The sequence below is a fragment of the Bufo gargarizans genome, chromosome 4 (assembly GCF_014858855.1).
Source record: "Bufo gargarizans isolate SCDJY-AF-19 chromosome 4, ASM1485885v1, whole genome shotgun sequence".
Lineage (NCBI taxonomy): Eukaryota > Metazoa > Chordata > Amphibia > Anura > Bufonidae > Bufo > Bufo gargarizans.
This window is the reverse complement of record NC_058083.1, coordinates 468,344,038-468,368,405: the sequence shown is the minus strand read 5'-3', so window position 1 is coordinate 468,368,405 and position 24,368 is coordinate 468,344,038. Positions and strand designations below refer to the sequence as shown.

The 24,368-nt window shown below is 38.7% G+C and overlaps 1 protein-coding gene and 1 pseudogene across 1 annotated transcript in view; both read right to left on the bottom strand.

The window, feature by feature from the left end:
* Positions 1–24,368, bottom strand: part of MACROD2 (mono-ADP ribosylhydrolase 2) — a 2,142,907-nt gene that overhangs the window by 577,393 nt on the left and 1,541,146 nt on the right. The window contains exon 6 of the mRNA XM_044291259.1: positions 7,270–7,300. Coding sequence (XP_044147194.1) covers positions 7,270–7,300 — 31 coding nt within the window. The remainder of the gene's footprint in view (positions 1–7,269; positions 7,301–24,368) is intronic.
* LOC122933968 lies at positions 1,881–2,862 on the bottom strand (annotated as a pseudogene).

The window sequence follows — 24,368 nt, the reverse complement described above, 5'->3', positions numbered from 1 at the left end:
TAGGATTATATGTCAAACAGAGAGGAAAAAAAATTAAGTCTGAAAGAAGAAAAATAACGCATTACGATAGTGAGGCCTGAAAATTATAAAAAGAACAAATCTCAGCAAAACCACCGAGCACAGTCCCCAGTTACGATTGATGTTTTGTTGTTCTAATAGCATAACCCGATGAGTAAATGGCTTTCTAAATGTGAATGGATTAGGCCCTGCACTTACATGTCAGGAGCCTTTATACATAATATATACTCTTCGTTGTAATCATATTGATGCCTGAGGTTGCCAAGTCTGTGTGTAGGGGATCAGCTTTAAACGTGCTGAGCTAATGCGTATTCAATGTGATATTTTATCGCCACCAGTACTCCTCATTCGTTTCCAGTCTCATAAAACCTCTCATTCTGTGTTCCTGTCTCATCTAGATATGCACACATGATTAAGTCTTGTTTCGGGCTTTGTACAGCACCTAGCAGATATCAAATTGCCTACTTTGTCCAGTAAATTAATTTCAGCTGTTAGTACAATACACAACAGCTTATTTATTTTTTCACTACATGTGGAAATGATGTGTAACTTGTAATTTTTAATATAAATATTAACCCCTTCAGGACCCTGCCATTTTTTACCTTAAAGGGGTTATAAAGTAACAGTGCAGTGGCTTCGCACAGCGCGAGGGCGCTCTATGACTTCACGCTGTGCGCGCCAGTTCACAGCACAGCTGACAGCATGAGGAGGAGCATGGAGGAGAGAAGCGGCGGCGTCCAGGAGCAGGAGAGTTAAGTGGTTTATTTATTTTGTGATCTGAGGCTGGGGGCTGCTGATATATATGGCTGGGGGCTAATTACATATATGGCTGGGGGCTAATTAGAGGCATGGAGGATTGATATGAGGTCTTATTGGGGTCTTATTAACATTGGCGGTCTGATTAGTGGTCTAACCTGATGCAAATCTGACATGTGTCACTTTATGTGATAACTTTAAAACGCTTTTACTTATCCAAGCCATTCTGAGATAGTTTTTTAATCACATATTGTACTTCATGACAGTGGTAAATTAGAGTCAAAATATTTCATTTTTATTTATAAAAAATACCAAATTTACCAAAAATTTTCTAACAATTTGTAATTTTCAAAATAAAATAAAATACCTCTTAAAATAGTAATTTCCATATGTCTACTTCATGTTTGGATCATTTTGTAAAATTACAAGGCTTAGACGTTTTGAAGCAAACTATTCAATTTCCAAAACCCAATTTTTAAGAACCAGTTCAGGTTCGAAGTCACTTTGAGGGGCTTACATAATAGAGACCACCCATAAATGGCCCTATTTTAGAAACTACACCCCCTCAAGGTATTCAAAACAGATTTAGATGACATTTCAAGATTTCACTTTTTTGGCAGATTTTCCATTTGAATCCATTTTTTTCAGTAACAGAGCAAGGGTTAACAGCCAAACAATACTCAATATTTATTACCCTGATTCTGTAGTTTACAAAAACACCCCATATGTGGTCATAAACTGCACTATGGGCACACAACAGGACGCAGAAGGAAAGGAACACCATATGTTTTTTGGAAGGCAGATTTCACTGGGGTAATTATTATTATTTTTTTTTACTCAAAGTTCATTTTATTTCAAAAGCTTTGATAGCTTCAAAAATATAATGGTGAATTTGCACATATAAAATACCTTACAATACATTAGAATCCAAAAGGTACCAAAAAGTACAGTAAAATTAGCACGTCCAAATCTGGAAATGCATGACACAAACAATACTAAATAAAAAGGTGAAAGTTAACACTGGTTCCCTAGGATGAAGCCTTCTGTACAAAAGGAGCGAGAGTCCACACTTAACTCCAAAAGGCAGTTCCAAAAATCAGCTATATTTACCCTGAAGAAATTCGATATGGCTTGTAGTTATTTTGAAGGCCAACACGTCTAGGAGCTTTGCCATAATTTGCACTGCCCTGACTGTAATCATAACCTGGTCCATATCCATAATACCCATATCCAGAGTAGTCGTAGCTTCCATAGCCACTATATCCCTGTTAGCCATAGCCATATCCTTGATTGCCATAACCTTGGTTCCAGTAATTGTTGTATCCTTGATTTCAACTCTGTCCATGACCTTTTCCACCTCGTCAACTTCTACCACCAAAACCTCCTTGCCCACTATACTGTTGCTGATAGACTTCTTTTGGTTGGGCAATCTTGATCTCAAACTTGCTACCACTGACGTTATGGAACTTCTTTTCCAATATCTTTTTTTACGGGTTCTTCTTTTTTAAATGTAATGAAGACAAGACCTCTCCTTTTATTAGTTTTTGGGTCCATTGGAAGTTCAACTGATTCAATCTCTCCAAAAGTTACAAAGTATTCCCTTATCTTATCTTCTCCAGCTTCTGAATTCAACCCACCAACAAATATTTTCTTTATTGGATCTTTTTTCATTGTCATTGCCTTTTTAGGGTCAATCAGCCTCCCATCCAAGCTGTGTTTTTTTTTGTTCCAGAACCATGTCAACACTTAAAGCATCTTTACAAAGAATGAATCCAAAACCTCTAGATCTTGCTGTATTAGAGTCCATCTTGATCGCACAATCCGATACCTCCCCAAACTTTGAAAAATTTTCTTTCAAGTCTCTTGCTTGTGTCCTCCAACAAACATTTTTGCTGCTTGATTTATACTGGGAGAAATATCAGGTACGCACCCTGCGTCCTTCGTGGCTTTGATTTCATTGATCTGCTCACCCTTGGAGCTATTTTGGCCAACCGGCGTCACGGACTGTTTAGCGTCGGCAGTGTCACCCTATGCAGTCTCATGGCCATTTACTGAGGTTTCCATGTACTGTTGCTCGGTCTCTGACATTTTCTATCACTCGAGCAATGGTATCACGTCTTAAAACAGTCACGGTGCGTGCAGACTCAGCCTCCTCGTTCCCTGGCTGTTAAAAAAGCCGCTCTCTCACCCTGCCACAACCGTTCACCTTCCCCCAAAATGGTTTCTTGCACTGGGATAATTTTAAGTTGCCATGTCACAATTGAAGACCCCCTGATGCACCCCTAGAGTATAAACTCCCAAAAAGTGACCCCATTTTGTAAACTATGGGACAAGGTGGCAGTTTTGTTTGGTACTATTTTAGGGTACATATGATTTTTGGTTCCTCTAGATTACACTTTTTGCGAGGCAAGATAAAAAAAAAAACTGTTTTGGCACTTTTTATTTTTTACAATGTTCATCTGACAGGCTAGATCATGTGCTATTTTTATAGAGCAGGTTGTTGCGGACGCAACAATATCAAGTATGACTACTTTGACACAATCAATATGACTACTTTGACAATACCAAATATGACTACTATGACACGATCTCAGTGAGGTCGTGAAAACTAAGATCCAATGGTATATTCTAACCCCCAGGCATTCCCATGTTGACGGGGACGCTTGTCGCGGAGAGGTATGCCAAAGTGGAACAACTGTACAGATTGAAAAAAAAAAGAAGAATATCCTAAAAACTAATACAGACGTGGACAAAATTGTTGGTACCCTTTGGTCAATGAAAGAAAAAGTCACAATGGTCACAGAAATAACTTTAATCTGACAAAAGTAATAATAAATTAAAATTCTATAAATGTTAACCAATGAAAGTCAGACATTGTTTTTCAACCATGCTTCAACAGAATTATGTAAAAAAATAAACTCATGAAACAGGCATGGACAAAAATGATGGTACCCCTAGAAAACACAGAACATAATGTGACCAAAGGGACATGTTAATTCAAGGTGTGTCCACTAATTAGCATCACAGGTGTCTACAACCTTGTAATCAGCCATTGGGCCTATATATATGGCTCCAGGTAATCACTGTGTTGTTTGGTGATATGGTGTGTACCACACTCGACATGGACCAGAGGAAGCAAAGGAAAGAGCTGTCTCAAGAGATCAGAAAGAAAATTATAGACAAGCATGTTAAAGGTAAAGGCTATAAGACCATCTCCAAGCAACTAGATGTTCCTGTGAGTACAGTTGCACATATTATTCATAAGTTTAAGATCCATGGGACTGTAGCCAACCTCCCTGGACGTGGCCGCAGGAGGAAAATTGATGACAAATCTAAGAGACGGATAATCCGAATGGTAACAAAAGAGCCTAGAAAGACTTCTAAAGAGATTCAAGGTGAACTTCATGCTCAAGGAACATCAGTGTCAGATCGCACCATCCGTCGTTGTTTGAGCCAAAGTGGACTACATGGGAGACGACCAAGGAGGACACCATTGTTGAAAACGAATCATAAAAAAGCAAGACTGGAATATGCCAAACTACATGTTGACAAGCCACAAAGCTTCTGGGAGAATGTCCTGTGGACAGATGAGACAAAAATCGAAGTTTTTGCCAAGGCACATCAGCTGTATGTTCACAGACGAAAAAATGAAGCATATCAAGAAAAGAACACTGTCCCTACTGTGAAACATGGAGGAGGCTCTGTTATGTTCTGGGGCTGCTTTGCTGCGTCTGGCACAGGGTGTCTTGAATCTGTGCAGGGTACAATGAAATCTCAAGACTATCAAGGAATTCTAGAGAGAAATGTACTAGCCAGTGTCAGAAAGCTTGGTCTCAGTCGCAGGTCATGGGTCTTGCAACAGGACAATGACCCAAAACACACCGCTAAAAACACCCAAGAATGGCTAAGAGGAAAAAATTGGACTATTCTAAAGTGGCCTTCTATGAGCCCTGACCTCAATCCTATTGAGCATCTTTGGAAGGAGCTGAAACATGCAGTCTGGAAAAGGCACCCTTCAAACCGGACACAACTGGAGCAGTTTGCTCATGAGGAGTGGGCCAAAATACCTGCTGAGAGGTGAAGATGTCTCATTGACAGTTACAGGAAGCGTTTGATTGCAGTGATTGCCTCAAAAGGTTGCGCAACAAAATATTAAGTTAGGGGTACCATCATTTTTGTCCATGCCTGTTTCATGAGTTTATTTTTTTACATAATTCTGTTGAAGCATGGTTGAAAAACAATGTCTGACTTTCATTGGTTAACATTTATAGAATTTTAATTTATTATTACTTTTGTCAGATTAAAGTTATTTCTGTGACCATTGTGACTTTTTCTTTCATTGACCAAAGGGTACCAACAATTTTGTCCACGTCTGTATATTCGATATAGTAGAAAAAGAAAACAAACAGTACACATTAAACGCGGGTGCAAAACCTTGTGGGGGCCTGTGACCAAGGTCCCAAAGCATAAAGAATAAAAAAAAAAAAAAAAAAAAAAGGTGCTGCCTTTTTTCTTATTTACATTCGATATAGTGCTATATATTAGTTTTTTTTTTAGAATATTCGTAATATTCTAAAACAAGAATATATAGCAATAAAACGAATATAAAAAAAAAAACTAATGTAGAGCAATTTAGCTAATATAGTGCTATAATCTTCTTTGTCTAATAGATGTAATTTTTTTCTCATCTGAAGTCCAGATTGGAAAAAAATTCTGACTATAAAAAAAAAAAGATTATAGAACTATATTAGCTAAATTGCTCTATATTCGTATTTTTTCAAATATTCACTATATATTCTTATAGCACTATAGTAGCTATATTGCTCTATATATTTGTTTTTTTGAATATTTGTATTTTTTTTTTCCATCTGCAGTTATGATTCCTCCCTGCTTAAGTTACTTCATGACTTCAGATGGAAAAAAATGACGACTATTCTAAAAAACTAATATATAGCACTATATTCTATAGTGCTATATATTCATTTTTGACCCATGCCTGTATTAATCGCGTAATATTCGCATATTATGCGATCATTACCTTGCCGATTTTTGCGAGTAAAAAAAAAGTTGAATACAACGAATATTCGAATTTGCGAATGTTCGACGAATATTGTACAAAATATTTGTGAATTTGAATATAAACGCTACCGCTCATCACTAGTGATGAGCACGGAATCTGAGGAGTACAATGATGTGGAGCGGCGCAATCGCCGTTCCTTGGCATTGCACCCACTACTTACAAAGAAATGCAATTTTTTTGTAAAATACAACAAAGCAATCGAATCAAATTTTCCCATTTTTGGCTCATCTCTAGTAGCAACAAAAAAACTAAAATTTAAAACAAAAACTTAAAACTAAAATTGACTTTAGCATATAACATATGGTGAGTTCTAGTTTTTATCTGGAGGTTTTTTTCTTCAGTGTCTGAAGAAGGTCATGTGTTTTACCAAAAATGCTCACGTTTGTACCTCTTCTGAGGATTGTGCAAATAAACACAATCTCATCGGGCTGCCAGGTTTTATTATTATATGACATGGATTAGGATCCTGATTGTGCGGATCCTGACACACAATGTAAGTCAATGGGGACCGATCTGTTTTCACTGACAATAGAAAATGGATCCGTCCCCCAATGACTTTCAATGGTGCTCATTTTGGCTGTGTTAAAGATAATACAAACTGATCCGTTCTGAACGGATGCATGCGGTTGTATTATCTGAACGGATGCGTTTGTGTGGATCCATGACGGATCCGCACCAAACGCGAGTGTGAAAGTAGCTTTAAATTGCCACATAACTTTTATTCAACAAATCACAAGCTGTACATCGGCTATACCTTTACTAAAGATTAAGAGGCAATTTCTTTAAAAAAAATATGATCAACTAGGGAAAAATTTGATCAAATAAAAAAAAATTAAGAATAACAGGTAACACTCCTTAATTTTTACACACTTTATAATATATTCAATTTATTTCCAGATTTGGATGAGTATTGTGGCCTTTATGAATGCAGTTCTCACTCATGCTAGATGCTATAACTATTCTTGATGACTGCTCGTGAACACCGGCTTGTCACAACGGAATAAATTACAAAGTCAGAGGTTTTTTAATGTGGCAATTTCAATGAGCATTATCTGCTGTACCTGGGGAACACCTTAAAGAGAAAACGCACTTTCACAAAACATTTGACAAGTCAAAGTGACATGTCAGAAATTTTAAACGGTGGGGGTTGAGGTGCTGAGAAAAAGCTCAGAGAATGTTTATGAGATAGGTAGGAATGGTGAGAACCTGGTCATCAGTTTGATTTCCAGTTTGGGACTACTTTGTCTGAAAGTTGAAATTATATTTCGTATAGCGTTCTAAAGATTTTTACATTAAATCAAAGAATTCTTAAAAACACAGCAGCCTGTCATAACATTATGGATTCTACAACATATTTATGTACCATGATGTCATCAGTGAATAATTTAGTAAAAATTTAGAAAATTGATTCTTACCGTAAATTCCTGTAGAAATGCAGGGAAAAGCCTGAAATGTGAGCAAAAAGATATTTATTTAGCTTATGAATGACATTGACAATCTGGAAAATAGCAATATGAAAAAATAATATCAAGTTTAAATTTAAGCAAAGTTTAAAAATTCACCTTTTGGGCAGACTTATCGAGCTCTAAATGCACCCAAAATTAAATATACAGTACCTAGACAGTGCTGGTTTGGATATCCCCTCTGTATTCTACTAGGCTACAACTAAACCCTGAGCTGGACATGGCAATGGAGCATCACTGACATGATCCACTCAAGCATCTAAGGCCCCATGCACACGGCCGTGTGCGGGCTGTGGAACCGTGGCCTGGATCCCTCCTGAGAGCAGGAGCGCACGGCGTCACTGGTTGCTATGACGCCGTGCGCTCCCTGCTGCCGGAACAGTACAGTAATACACTGGTATAGATCATACCAGTGTATTACTGTACTGTGCCGGCAGCAGGGAGCGCACGGCGTCATAGCAACCAGTGACGCCGTGCGCTCCTGCTCTCAGGAGGGATCCAGGCTTCGGTTCCACGGCCCGCACACGGCCGTGAAACACGGCCGTGTGCATGGGGCCTAAAGTGGAGATCCTACAATTGTATTACCCGATGACACTGTGGTTCAAAGACAACTGTAGTTTTTTGCAAACTATACTAGAAGTGTCATTAACATAAATATTAAATTATTATTATTATTATTATTATTATTATTATTAAAGCACCAGTCATTCCATAGCACTGTACATATGAGAAGAGGTATACATACATAATACAGACAATTGCACTAAATGACGAGTTACAAACTGTACAGAAGGAGAGAGAGCTATTAAATCTATTATATCTACTGTATATACATCATAGTAACTGATTTAAAAAAAAGTGATAAAAGGCTATGTACACTATTGGGGGCAAATTTCTTATGATTGCATTTTACTCATTTTGGACAAAAAATGTTTTTTTTTTCAATTGGTCTTTAGTAAAAATATTGAGCTATTCTGTCACAAAAAGTTAACATTTGTCTAGCTGTGTGAATAGTACTTTTACCATCACCTAATAAGCCTTATCTCTAAATTACTAAAAGGTTATTAACACTTATTTAAGCTACATTTTTATCACTAAGATCAAAGATAAGGAGCCATCAGCTAAGCTGCCTGGAAACATAGTAAAAAATACAAAGCTTGTTACTATAGAATCTCAAGGCTGTACAGAGAAAAGTAGTAAAATGCAATAATAATAAAAAATTCCCCAAAGGTGTACATAGCCTTTAACTGCTGTGAGAAAACAAGACCATCAGAACACAGAAAAGTGAATATCTTTAAAGTTAACACATACTGTAAATGCAGGGTGTTTTATTAACGGGGTTTTTCCATTTTCATGAAACTGATTACCTATCCTCAGGATATGTCATCAATATCAGATCAGTGGGGGTCTGACTGTTGATTAGCTGTTTAAAGGGGTTGCAGCCCTAGTGTGAGAGCTATGTTTTTACCTACTTGCCATCTACGTTGTAATGGTAGTGCAGTATTAGTACAACTGTTTGTGCCATTAAAGTGAATGGGAAAAGAAGCTGTAATTACACTGTACCACCGCTACATGTATATGTTATGCAGGTAAACTATGAAGAGAACACAGCTCTCGTACTAGGGCCTAAGCCCCTTCAAACAAATGATCAGAAAGGGGTGCTGAGAGTCAGACTTCACCAATCTGATATTGATGACCTAATCTGAGGATAGGTAATTAATATCATGAAATCAGAATGCTACTTTAAGGGGTTGACTAGTTTAGAAAACACATCTTCATTTACCTTAGCATTTACATTTGAATCATTGTCTATGAGCCAGAGAGGAAACCAGTTATAAAGAATGTCTCTCAGTCTGGTGGACCTGTCATGTCCCCCATTATACAGACTTCAATGAAAACATTGTAATTCTTCAGTTGCCTTGTGGTGGTGCTGCAATGGAATCTGAAAACTTATTGCAATTATTCCACCCTAATGACAGCTGACCCATGAGGCTTGCCAGCAGGGAAACACTTTGTGATCAATTTATTGTCAAGGAGCTCTCCTAATAAGAAAGGATTATCCAAAGGAGACAAACTTTCAATTACAGCAAACAGCCTAAAAAAGTAAAGGACACTCAGAAAGGTAAGGATCTCAAGTTCATTGGGTTTAGCTCATGAATAAGAGAGCTCTCACTCTGTCTTTTTAAATGGGCTAAGGATTATACAGCCATCCTGACCTTTTAAAGTAAGTACATATGCCTCATCAGATCTAAAAGATCTATTTAATTATGTATGAAGTTTGCATAGAGAAATTATTTTACCTAATTATTAATATTTTTGTAAAAAAATAAATAAAGCAGATTTCCCACTTTGGGGACATCAACCTATTGGTTATTTCAAATTAGTTATGGGTCCCATTTCATAGGCAATATTCAAATTCACGATATTTCGTGAACTTTTGGTTGAGAAATTCAGCATCAATTTGCAAATTCAAGAATTTGTGATCTCCAGTCATTGTTTACTTGATTGTGAAAATCAGCAATGTAATATATTTGCGATAAATTTGCGATTTGAATATTCAACACTATTCGCAAATACTACATTCTAAATATTTGCAAATTCTTCAAGTGATTAAAATAGTGATTCGAATATCCGCGCTCAACACTATCATAGAACTGTATGGAACACCATTTAAGCTTTTGAAATGTCAATGTGACAGTGACATATACAGGTAAGAGTAAAGGGATGGTTGCTGGTGGTAAACAGGCTGTTTAAAAACAAACTGCACTGTGTGGCTATTTCTAAAAATTTAAAAAAGATCTAAAAATTATCCCTTTTGTGTCAAGTGTCTTCTCCTCTTTCTTCTGATCTGTAAAATGGAGGTCACCATTCTGAACGATTTGTGCGGAACAAATCCTAAAAGTATAGGATTTGCCAATGTTAGAATATTTTGTGAAATTATAATAAATTTGATTTGTGTTGAATGGATTTGTTCATCTCTACTCTTTACATTAAAAATGAATTTCCAAAAATTGGCAGATCAGTTCTACTATACAAAACGTGATCAAACATACCTTACTGAAAGCCTTGCTAATAAACATATCCCTTCAAGAAAATGGTCTGCCAACTGTCCTTTGGCTTGCAATTTGTATAATGGGATATTATTTTCTAGCATGTATATGACCCTACATGGTCTCAAACATAATTACTGTCTTGACTCTGAGTTCTGCCTTTTGAGTAATTACCATTAGTGAACATGATTGGAAATTTGCAGGAAGATTTGAGCTACGTTTCTTTGGAAGTAGACACTATTAATAATATATGAGACATTTCATGCATGCATTTAGGAATACTAAATAGACCATAAAAAGTGTGGACAAATTACTAAGTGTGTTTCATTAGGCTGTTTTACAACTTGTCACAATTCCTGGGTAAAGTTGTCACGTCTGATAGTTCACTAAAAAAACACTATACTGAAGTCTGAAATGGGTTTAACGCTGTATATTCAAAATTATGAGAACTTCCTTGGCACTAACACACTGTTTAACTAATGCTGTGAGATTTCTTGAATCACGGTATGTTTTGCAAATGGCACGCAGGCAAATTTGATGATGAACATAGACCTAAACTGCATAGTTGGAAATCCTTTTTGCTTTATGTAGGGAAGAAGCTGGAGCTAGTTGGGTGATGTCTTCTTGCCTGAAGTCATGTAAACAGGTCATTGCCTTCATTAATGGTTCCAGACAGGGATACTTGACCACAAGTCATTTCTGAGGGCCCCCGTCAATCTATATAAAACACGTGCATCTCCATTAATAATTGCATTGGAAACGTTATCATTGTTCACACAGGACATATCATCAATAAGTTCTAATGGGTTATTTGTGATTCAACCATTAAAACATTGACCAAGTCAATGCCATTTTTTGGGTGATGACAAACTGGGCTATTGCTCAGGTATCCATTTTTCTAGAACTGAAAGCTTAGGATCAACCTGATAGCTTCAACCTGTAAACCTTCATGGTCCTTGGACATAAAAATTAACCCATTTAATGCCCTAGAATAGCAGATACTTTGCTATTAACCCCTGTGATATAATTTGCGCATTGAATTATGGTATAATTTTCTTATTGCATGATAGTATTGTGTGTGAATTATGAGGCAGTTGTATTTTGATATTATACAGGGTGGCCCATGAAAAAGTAGCCCGCCTCCAGTGATAGTATGACAAGATGAACGAGCAAGTGGATTGTTTCTTGTTAATTACAAAATATGCTGAAAGTGGTCCCTGTTCACTTCTATGCGTCTGGGCATGTCAAATATGGCACGCTATCACTAAACTGTTGCTACAAGCTGTTCCAGTAGAGGAACAATCCACTAGCGTTCATCGCATCCAGCACAGCCAGAAACTGCCAGAGCACTGGCAGGCCCCATTGACTATAATTGTAACCGTCAGGGATCCTGCCTGCTTCCAGCATTAGTGCCAAAATTCAGCTGGACAAATAGTAGAATTTTTTGTCTAATTGAATGCCGGCACTAATGCTGAAGACAGGGCATTTGGGCTCCTGTGGGGAAAGGTAGTATTCGGCAATGCCAGATATTATGTACTCCAGAAGGCTGCTCCTCTAACGGAACAACCTGCTGGAATAGTTTAGCGCTAGAGTGAAACTAGCCTTAGCTTAAAGGGGTTGTTCAGTGGCAGAAAAAACATATTTTATTGTTTATGAAATATCTGTTCAAATATTGTTTAAATGTGCACAGATCCCCCAATATTTCAGTTTCCCTCCTTGTCCTAGCAGCTCCACTTCCACATTGGTTCCAATATAAACTGCGCCAGAAGTGTTGGACTGGGGTGCCTGGGCTCACTAGCAAAATTCATTCTGGGGGCCCACTGTAAGGCTATATGCATATACTACCTGTCCACACCACCCAGTCTTTTATATGAACATTAGAAATGTATGGCATCTCAGCCAGCCTAGCTGTATGTTGGTCTACTGTGCCATGTGCCACTTGAGCAGGGGGTAGGGGACTAGGCGTCAACCTTGCTCAGAGGCCAACCAGGGGATTCACCTGTTCCCCTGTGGGCCAGTCTGTGTATCAGTGACAAGTTTGAAGGGGACTAGCTTTCAACCCCAGTTCAATAAGTAAGCCATCCCCTTTCACCATCATGGCTGTTGTAGAGACAAAGAATAGGGCTGCATTAGCCGTTGCAAACTTGTAACTGACACATTGTGTGTTGGAACCAATGCGGAAGTTGAGCTGCTAGGACCAGGAAGGAGGTCTGAAACAAGAAAACCCCAGCAGATTAGAACAATAAAGTATAGTCGTAATTATAATAATTTTGCATTTCATCAATATCTAAACCAATTTTTCTGTTGCTGGACAACCCATTTAAAGGAAACTCCTAGTGATAAAAATCTATGAGATCTCTTGTGTAAAGTCTTCTGCTTCTTCAATTCAGTCACATTTCAGCTACTGTATGTTGGCTTTAGGGAAATCTGAGAGACAATCAATGTGTTATTCATGGAAATCAATTTTAATTGTAATGTTCACAACCAATGTGTGAGAATATTATTTAGTATGGAGGGGTCATCCACTGACTCTGCATGAGGTCAACTCTGCATTTTTTAAACAATACCTAGATCCAGAAAAAAGGTTCACCAGGTTAACACAAACATCTGCAAAAGTCTCATGACTTCCAGGAAGCCTGAAATCAGCAATCTGTTTAATGCAAAGTTACTGAATCTTTAAAGTCTTATTACCTGAAGGTCTTGAAATTAGTTTCTAGACTTGAAATGTTATAGTTTTATACTTCACTGTGGAATTTCTAAATTGTTCTATCAAAAACTGTCCCTTTATACATTAAAAAAATACTTTATAAAAAAGAGCCCAAAAATAGGAAATGTAAAGAAGTTGTCTCATCAAAAGTACCTGTTCACATTCCCTGTTAGATCATATGGAAATCATAGCGAGAGTTGCCTTGGTCAGTAGCTTCCTTTGTAAATCAGAGCATGGAGCCACCACAAAAAGCACTTCCTACTCTACTAGTTATGGGCATGCCATAAATGTCTGAATTAGGAGCACCCCTTTACCATGCTGGAATATTGCATCAAATACATTTCCACTGTGAACTGAGCTTTTTCAGAAATTGCAGGTAAAGCACAACACTACTATTACATGTGAGCTCCTCCTCATGAAGTCTTTTACACAGGACACCTGAGCTTTTTGATGGTTCCCAAGTAATAGGGATGAACTTATGTATGCTGCATTTTTCAGCATTTTAATTAAAAAATCTGCAAGTTGAATTGTGTCACTCTAAGAACATCTTGTGTTGCAATAAGGATACTTTTTTTTTTTTAATTCACTTTTTTTAGCTGTTTTTGGAGCAACATTTTAAAAGTCTACATGTGCTTTAAGACAGTTTCCTAGTGTTTTCTACTTTTGCTCTCATGGCGTTTTTTTTTTTAACATACAGAATGCTCTGGGTATGGTGTGTTTTTTTTTAAATATATTTTCGCATAGTCTTCCTGATAAGAAAAAAAAAATGTTGGATAACTAAAAATGGCACTCTTAAAACGAATGTTGCTTATAAGCCAAAAACCAAAGTGAGAAAAATATAGTGTGGTGGCACCCATAATGTAATTAGTAATACAAACAAATTTGATTGGGGGTGGAGGTCGATGTACTTTGCATACAAAAGTGGAAAAAGAACTACAGTATGAAGGATTTAATAAAATTTATATTTCCACATGTGAGTGCACTGGTCTTTAAAGGTACACCCATGAGCTTTAAATCAAAATATACTGTATTTGCCTAACCTTATAACACTTTACACATTCCCTGTCAACACTAGGCGCTCCTATCTACTGATTACTAGACAATCACCATGTTTTATAGCACTGATGTTCAGTCATGGCTTCAGGTTACAACGACAATACGTTAGAATTTCCTTTCCTCAATAAGAGTCATAGACAATGAGGATCAGATATATATGCAGCTTTCACTCTTGGGACCTGGGAGTGTTGGCAATAAGTAGCACAGATTTATGTTTCCCCTGGTAGTCCTCACTGAAAATTAGACGCTGATCCCTGGGGCTGGGTACACATCATTATTAGGGTCAACAAGTAAATCCCTTGTTGAGAAATGCTAACGTTTCTTTGTGCACTGTAGAGACTATTTTCTCTAACAGCAGTCTCGGGTTGTGGAGCTGCTCTTTATGTCTTTCTTCAAGACATATGGGTAAATGGAAAATGTCAACATACTATGCAATCACTGGAGCAAAAAGCTCAAAACTAAAGTTTTTACCTTTTCTACAAAGTTAGCAATAAAAGTTTCATGCACACAGCAGCTCGTATGCAGTAATCTGTGGATGCCTATAAAGTCCTTTTCAGCTTGGGAATATGAAGTCAATGGCACTCTTTCTGCCAGCATACAATGCCCTGTTGGGTGCTGCATGTTGCAAATATTCTTCTAGGGGAGAATGATTCTGTAATATGGCATGCACTGCAACATTTTTAAAGAAGGGTATTCCCAAGTGAAAGTTTCAATAAATATCACTGTCACTGCATACATTTTTTTTTACATGCTGGGTATTAAATTATGCAGAGTCTGTAAGCAAAAAAAAAAAATAGCGAGTAGATGGGGAAAGCAGCACAGGTATAGGACTACATTACAAACTGAAATAAAGGGCATGCAGATATTTCCTTACAGAAATAAGCTTAAATTTGGCAAATTTCTGGAACAAAATGCGGTGCAAAGGTTTCTTGCACCGCAATATGCGACTTTTGCCTGCTCATGCCAGGTCTAAAAAGTGGGTGTGGCGCTGACGGGCAAAGTGGACTGAACGGAAGGCCCATTTCTTTCATTGATTTCTACGACTGTTTTAGGTGTAAAAAATGCGAGCTGGCGTAGATTTAGATAAGGAGGTGGTGAATACACCGAAGATATGTGGAGACCTGCATCTGTACTTAATTTCGGCAGATCCACCACCAGCACCTGGACTTATTGAGACCAGCATCTAAAATGCCGGTATTAATAAATGACCCCCAAAGTGTCTGTGGGAGGGAGAGGAATCATGAAAACTGAAGTGTTTTACATGGTAGTGCCATCCACATCAAGCCGAAGCAGCATGAAAATAATGGTGCAGCATGGAGCTGGACAAGTGAGTATATGTAATTACCTCTGATCTATGGTAGCATTACCTGATGAGCAGAAGAACTCTTAAAAGAGAGCAAACAACACTCAAGTAAGTCACTTTTTTTTTTATAGTGCAAGGAAGAAAAAAACAACACTTACGCCAGCACCATCTGCTCTCTGTGCACGGACTCACTCCAGCTAGTGTGGTTAAAACCCAAGAAACAAAGCTAAATGTCCAGCACAGGAAAATACAGTTTGATGCTTTATTGGAAAATTATTAAGAATCCATCTCCACAAATTCAGTGTACTTTTAAGGCCGACGCATATCGATCATAAAGATCTTTATTATGGCATGTATGTTGCAAGAGGACGCCAGGTATACACATATATAGGTGTATCATGGACAAAGCACCAAATCATAATGATTTGTCCATGGTACACCTTTTCTTGTATATACAGACTATATACCTGGTGTCCTCATGCAACATACATGCCATGATTAAGATCTTTCTGATCAAAACGCGTCAGCTTTAAAAGTCATGCCTTACAATTTATATATAACACTCTTTCCTAGAACTAAAAGATTCCTGAGAGAGAGAGGGAAAGAGAGACAGATATGGAGGCTAGGCAACGCTTCTCTTGATTTATGGGAAACATATATGTAAATGAACAGGTCTTACATCTGGTGACATAAGAAAGGCTTAGTTTTCTTTCTCTTTTTGCTGGGAAATGAAATTTGAATATCTTTCCCAGAAACCTAATTTGAAGTCAAGAGCAGCATCCCCTGGTCTACAACACTCCTCAGGCATACTAGGAACTATCCATAATGACAGAGTACCCACCAGACCACGCATATATATTTCTCTAAAACTCTGATAAGCATCTCTAGCTCTCTCACCCCTCTATCTCTGCCTTCAAACAACACTATGGATTTTAGAGTGTCTCTGGAGTCTCCCTCCAAAAGTAAAAAAAAAATAATAATAATCTCTAGACTGCTCTTCAGAATTCTTGTTGTTTGTAGAGAACACAGTACTGACTGGCTGGGTAAGAAAACCCCCAAAACAGCTGTTTATACATGGGTATCTCTTTCTTTTGGAGAAGACTCTGGCTTGAAAAAAAATTAAAATAGTTTTTCAAGGTTCTTCAATAGGTTGGATGTGGACTTACGGGCTAGTTATGCATAATTGAGCTTAGGAGAGATAATTTATGCCAATGATAATTTCCATAAGGAGAAAAGTTATCTCCTGAGAGCTACTGCAAAGGCTTCTCGTATAGCTAACCCTAGTCTGTACTAATGGGCAAATGTTATACTGGCAAATTTATAACATACATATTTACAAGGTAATATCTATCTGGAGATGCGCTGCATTGTACAGTATCTCCATTTTCATCCGTCTTTATTTAACATGTTAGAGACTTTTGCATACAGATGTACGTCTAGATGAAGGGTATTATTGTATATGTCAACAGGGTGAATTGTCTTATTGAAAGTGTATTGCACTTATCAGTGGGATACTAACAATAAGACCATAAATACCTTTAGGCTACCTACAAAAGGGGTTAGTAAGTGGGTGAAGTGATACATGACTACAGGGTACAGATTATATACAGGCTTTTCTGTAAACACACAGTTCTGCATAGGAGTTGTAGGCATAAAACATTTTAAGATGCATTGAAGCAATGGTGCACATACATACCCTTTCATTTTATAACGGATCCTAGAAAAAGAACTACCGAATTTGCAGTTATTTTTTATACCAGTATGTTGACCAATGGCTCTGCACTTTTGCATTCAAAATCTCATAAAATACCTAAAATAATATTTTAGCCTCAATTTATAGGCAGAATTTCAATCTATATTATATAGTACATATTAAGTGAAAATTGAGAATATAGTGCTAACAATTTACAATGGCAGAAGAGTCATGCCTATGGTTTCCTACCGGGAATGCCTGGAGGGCCAGATCTAATTGCACAAAGCTTTGACGAAACATTCATGTATGTTATGAACAGATTTAGACAGTAAGGTCACCTCAAGACAAGAAGATAAGTATTATATCAGACAACTATTTATTTTCTGGACGTTTCAGAGAAATATTCCATTTATTTCCAATATTGGGAAGCAGAAATGAAATCCAGTAATAGGACTGCACTCCTAGAGAAGGTAAGTAATAAAATCACCACTTTAGTATCGAGCACAAAACAAACACAAAATATTCTACTCTGGATAATATAGAAGTTTGCTCCAATAATCTTCCCAATAGAACAAACTTGGTTTAAGAAAGTAATATATATTTGTTCAAGCGTTTAAAGTTATCAAACACTAAAGGGCTTATTCTATATATTAAAGACTAGTGGAATTGTGTACACTTATCGCAATGTATTTGAAGCAGCAAATCACAAATAAATGTAAATTACAATCTGGATTTTATCAGTACTGAAACTTACAGTATTCAGAAGGATATAACCATAATTACATTCACTTTCAGACCTTTAAAATATGTTCTTACAGATTCCCAAGACTTTAACCCCTTCTTGCATTATCACGTGGCTCCTTGCCACATCCTCATGTGCAGGTACGTGATGGGTTCGGGAGGGTGCAGGAGCTGCACCAGCACCATCCGCAGCACAGGCCCGGCTGTTACCGATAGCCGGGCCCCTACTGCATCCGCCGGCATCAGTGTGTGCGGTGATGCCGGCGGATTAACTCTTTCACGTGCAGTGGTCAGTGCTGACACCGGAACGTGCGGGGTATACAGACTCCATCGCACCCCCCCCCCCGCGCTGGTAGGTGGTTGATGGTTGCCATGGAAGTCCTGATGCCTTGCACAGGCATCAGAGCTGCCAGCCTACGGAAACCCAGGAGATCCAGCCTGAGCACTGGGTCTCCTAGGAAACTGTGAGCGTCTCAATGTATTGTACTGAATTGAAACAGGGATCAAACCCTGAAAAGATGAAGTCCCACAGTGGGACAAATATAAAAAGTACACTAAAGAGAAAAAAAGTGTTTCTTTTATAATAAAAAAGTTTTAAATAAAAAACTAAAAGCATCCTTTTTCAAAAATAAAGTTAAAAAAATTGTAAAAAATAGGGAAAAAAAGAAAAGTAGTCATATTATGTATCGCCGCGTCCGTATAGAACGGCTCTATAAAAATATCACATGACTTAACCCCTCAGGTGAAAAAAAAAGTTTAATAAAAACTGTGCTAAAAACAAAAAAAAATTGGCACCTTACATCACTAAGTACAACTCCAAGCGATCAAAATGGTGTATGCCTCCCAAAATAGTACCAATCTAACAGTCACCTCATCCCGCAGAAAATGAGCCCCTACCTAAAACAATCGACCAAAAAATAAAAAATATGGCTCTCAGACCATTGAGACAATAAAATATGTTTTTTTTGTTTAAAAAATATAAGTGTATAAAACTTTAATAAATAAAAAAAAAGCTGACATATTAGGTATTGCCACGTCTGTAATGACCTGCTTTCTAAAAATATCACATTACTTAACTCCTCAGGTGAACACTGTAAACAAATAAATAAAAATGGTGTAAAAGCAGCCATTTTTTGTCACCTTACATCACAAAAAGTGTAATACCAAGCTATAATAATGACATACGCACCACAAAATCAAACCAATCATTCATCTCATTCCACCAAAAAGTAGACCCTAACTACATGTAAAACAATCAACAACAAAAAAAACTATGGCTCTCAGACACTAAAACATGATTTTATTTTTTTCCAAAACGCAGTTATTGTGTAAAACTTTAATAAATAAAAAAGTATACATATTAGGTATCGCCGCGTCCGTAATCCCCTGTTGTATAAAAATATCATATGACCTAAACAATGTCAAAAAAGCTATTTTTTGTCACCTTACATCACAAAAAGTGTAATACCAAGCAATCAGAAAGTCAAACACATCCCAAAATTGTGCCAATAAAACAGTCATCTCATCATGCAAAAAAAAAAAAAAGAGACAATACATAAGACAGTCCCCAAAAAATGTCAAAAAACCTATGGCTTTCAGTATATGGAGACACTAAAAAATTTTTTTTTTTTCCAAAATGCTGTATTGTGTAAAACTGAAACAAACAACCAAAAAAAGTCATATTTGGTATTGTCGCGTCCGTAACAATCTGCTGTATAAAAATACCACATGATCTAACCTGTCAGTGTCACGAGGGTGTCAAGAGCCACGCCTGACTCCGTTGTACCCGGGGTCAGGAGGTCGCAGCGGTTGGCTGCACGCTCTATGTCAGATAGGGAAGTTTCCTTATTGTAGCTTTCTGGGTTTGCTTTACAAACCCTTTTGGCTCACTCAGGGATACGTAGCTCCTTCTCTCAGCTGTTCCTTGTCCAGCACTCCCAATCCTCCTTATATTCCCCTCTCACACTTCTCTGGTTGCCAGATATAGAGCTTCCTGCCTGGACATCTATTCTGACCCACTGGAGCTGTGTTGCTGCGTTCTCTGAGTGTTGCCTTAGAACGCTACCCTCCGGATCCCTGTTGGACCTTTGTGGACATTGTTGCCGTCCACCTGGGTGTTTGTGTTTGTCTGTGTTTGTCTGTCCTCTCCCTGGTGTTTCCCTCTTAGTGCAGTGGTGAGGACTAGCGATCCCACCGGCCCGTTCATTATCTAGGGCTCATTTCAGGGAAAGCCAGGGTTTAGGCACGTGATCGCCGCACGGGTGAGGAACCCGTCTAGGGACGTCAGGGCAGGCAGGTGCCAGCTGCAAGGTGAGTTAGGGGTCACCACCTTTCCCTCTCCCTTGGGCAGGGCTTTCCCTGTTTTCCTCCCTGTGCGTGTTGCCGGTCATTACAGTCAGATAAACATTGTAAATAACAAAAAATTAAAAGGGTGCCAAAACAGCAATTTTTTGTTACTTTGCCTCGCAAAAAGGGTAATATAGAGCAACCAAAAATCACACGTACGCTTAAAATAGTACTAACAAAACTGAAACCTTATCCCATAGTTTCCAAAATGGGTGATTTTTTGGAGTTTATACTCTAGGGGTGCATCAGGGGGTCTTCAAATGTATCATGGCCCTCCAAAAATTATATGGCATTCCTTTCCTTCTGCTCCCTGCCATGTGAGTTTTGCTTTGTTACTGGAAAAAAAAATATTAAAATGGAAATCTGCCAAAAAAGTGAAATTCTGAAATTTCCTCTCCATTTTCCTTTAACTCTTGGGGAACACCCAAAGGGTTAACAAAGTTTGCAAAATCAGTTTAGAATACCTTGAGGGGTGTAGTTTCTAAAACGGGGTCATTTGTGGGTGGTTTCTATTATGTAAGCCTCACAAAGTGACTTCAGACCTGAACTGGTCCTTAAAAAAATTCAAGATTTGCTTCTATACTGCTTCTAAACTTCTAAGTCTTCTAACGTCTCCAAAAAATAAAATGGCACTCACAAAATGATCCAAACATGAAGTAGACATATGGGGAATGTAAAGTAATTATTTTTGGAGGTATTTCTGTCTATTATAAAAGTTGAGAAATTGAAATGTGGATATTTGCAAATGTTTCAAAATTTTGGGTACATTTGGTATTTTTTTTATAAATAAAAAAGAAAATTTTAGTAAGGTACAATATGTGACAAGAAAATAAACTCAGAATGGCCTGGATAAGTAAAAGCGTTTTAAAGTTATTACCACATAAAGTGACATATGTCAGATTTGCTAAAAATGGCCTGGTCCTGAAGGTAAAAACTAGTTTGGTCTTGAAGGGGTTAAAAAAAACAATCTTTATAACCCACTATTATAATTCGGGTCCATTTCCATGCCAACAGTGTCCTCTGCAATTTTAGGACCTCATCATTGCATGCCTATGTATATTGCATGACACTTAAAGGGAACCTGTCACCGGTAGTTGATGTATAGAGCTAAGGACATGGGTTACTAGATGGCCGCTAGCACATCTGCAATACCCAGTCCCCATAGCTCTGTGTGCTTTTATTGTGTAAAAAAACCCTATTTGATATATATATATGCAAATTTGCATATATATTCCATGTTGGACCTTTCCTTGATTATTTCTACTAGTTATGAATGAATTGCTAGCAGTCTGCAGTAAGGGTACAGAGGGATGGTAACCAGTTGGGGGGGGGGGGGGTGTCTTTGCACAGACTCAATCTATCTAATCAGTGCTGCCATTTTCAGACTGTGCAGGTACACCCCCCAACTGGTTACCACCCATCTGTACCCGGACTGCAGACTACTGGCAATTAATTTAGAACTTCTAGTAGAAACTGATAAAGTAATATCACAACATAGAACCATAAGAATAGATGCTCCAGAATTGTTATTACATGGGGAATGTGTGAAGCTATTAAAACAGGAAAGTCAGGAGTGCGGTGAAAGGTCCTCTTTAATTTACATTACATGTTCTGCTCTACCAGTGGCCAATTTCTCCTCATGCCAAATGTTGGTCCACCTTCTCCTGCATTCAGTGGTGGACTAACATTCTCAGTACCTTCCCTTAATAAAAAAAAAAAAACAGATGGACAAAAATAAATGACAAATGTATTTGGCTTGAACATTGTATGACTTCCACCTGAGATCTATGACTCATTGGAGCACACAACACTGATAATGAGAGATAATTTAGTCTCATCAGGAACTTCTCCTAAGTTGTGGATAGAGATGTCTTAGATTAATGAGTAAAGGAATATTGCCCTAAAAAAGTGAAACTTAACAACTGAAGGGCCGGAACACAAACATTTTCATCAGTACATAAAGATCTGAGTTACAAAAAAAATCATCTGCTCCAAATAAAAATGGATGCATGAATAGCATGTTCTAATTCAGAAAAATTGATGGGGCGCTTAGAAGGAAATTTACTGCAATCATTCAATCACACATTTCAACTGTTGAAACATAAGCACCACCAAAACCATATAAATTGTTAAAATGAACACAACATGGATATGACATCTCATAACCTTTAACATTTATATCACCAAATTCTGAACACTATATTCAATTAAATTTTTAAAACTAGCACCATCAATAGGGCAGCTGCAATGCTGAGAGTTGGTACTGTGCTGCTGTTAATCTAATCTCATAATTCAACTGCAAGGCAGCACTAACCTACCTGTCACAGGAGTCTGTATTGAAGCCTTTTATTTAGTGCTAAGAATTGTATGGGACCCTAGCAGGTTAAAGTAGTAAAAACCTTACCCAAAGAGCTTACTTGGGAAAGATTGACCTTTTTGTTTTGATGGCACTAAATATGTAGCTCCCACACAAGGCCATGCCAAGAAGTGAATGCATCCTACAGTTCCTTAAGTAAGTGTGCATATAATGGGAAGACCAGCGTTTTCAGACATCTCTGGCAATATGGCTTATCTCCCAGTAGAACAGAGGATCAGGTTTAGGACCCCGCGGTTCACTGCTAAAAGCGATTCATGTCACAGTAATGCATTATATTCCCAAAGGCTGCTTAAGGGGTGTAAGGTTCTAGTTGGCCAGTAGTGATGAGCGAGCATGCTCGGCCAGGTACTGGTTCGAGTCTCCTCCCCGCACGTTTGGCGCCTTCTAAGCAGCCAATAAACATGCTGGTAAGTATTGCCCATTGCCATCACTGTAATGCCATTAGCCATGTTTTCTAGTGGCATTACAGTGATTGGCTGGCCGGAACACGTCATCGGGGTGCTATATAGCACTCGGTCACGCGGGTTCGGCTCATTGCGAGTCAGGGAGAGCTGCTGTTAGGAAGAGACAGAGAGTGTAGGGTGAATTTGATCCCAAATTACTCATTTTAAAGACGTTTCAAAGACCCTAAAGTCCTTTTAAGGACTACTGTGTGTGTTGGCAGCAATTTAACCACCTCCGGACCGCCTAACTCAGATGTGCGGTCCGGAGGAGGCTGCCCTGCGCACAGTCACGCATATATGCGTCATCTCGCGAGGGCCGGGATTTCCTGTGAACGCGCGCACACAGGCGCGCGCGCTCACAGGAACGGAAGGCAAGCGAGTGGATCTCCAGCCTGCCAGCGGCGATCGCTCGCTGGCAGGCTGGAGATCCAAATTTTTTAACCCCTAACAGGTATATTAGACGCTGTTTTCATAACAGCGTCTAATATACCTCCTACCTGGTCCTCTGGTGGTTCCTTTTGTTAGGATCGACCACCAGAGGACTCAGGTAGGTCAGTACAGTCGCACCAAACACCACACTACACTACACCCCCCCCCCGTCACTTATTAACCCCTTATAAACCCCTGATCACCCATGATCACCCCATATAAACTCCCTGATCACCCCCCTGTCATTGATCACCGCCCTGTCATTGATCACCCCCCTGTCAGGCTCTGTTCAGACGTCCGTATGATTTTTACGGATCCACGGATACATGGATCGGATCCGCAAAACGCATACGGACGTCTAAATGGAGCCTTACAGGGGGGTGATCAATGACAGGCGGGTGATCACCCATATACACTCCCTGATCACCCCCTGTCATTGATCACCCCCCTGTAAGGCTCCATTCAGACGTCCGCATGATTTTTACGGATCCATGGATACATGGATCGGATCCGCAAAACACATGCGGACGTCTGAATGGAGCCTTACAGGGGGTGATCAATGACAGGTGGGTGATCACCCATATACACTCCCTGATCACCCCCCTGTCATTGATCACCCCCCTGTAAGGCTCCATTCAGACGTCCGCATGTGTTTTGTGGATCCGATCCATGTATCCATGGATCCGTAAAAAATCATGCGGATGTCTGAATGGAGCCTTACAGGGGGGGGGTGATCAGTGACAGGGGGGTGATCACCCTGATCACCCCCTGTCATTGATAACCCCCCTGTAAGGCTCCATTCAGACGTCCGCATGTGTTTTGTGGATCCGATCCATGTATCCATGGATCCGTAAAAATCATGCGGATGTCTGAATGGAGCCTTACAAGGGGGGGGGGTTGATCACC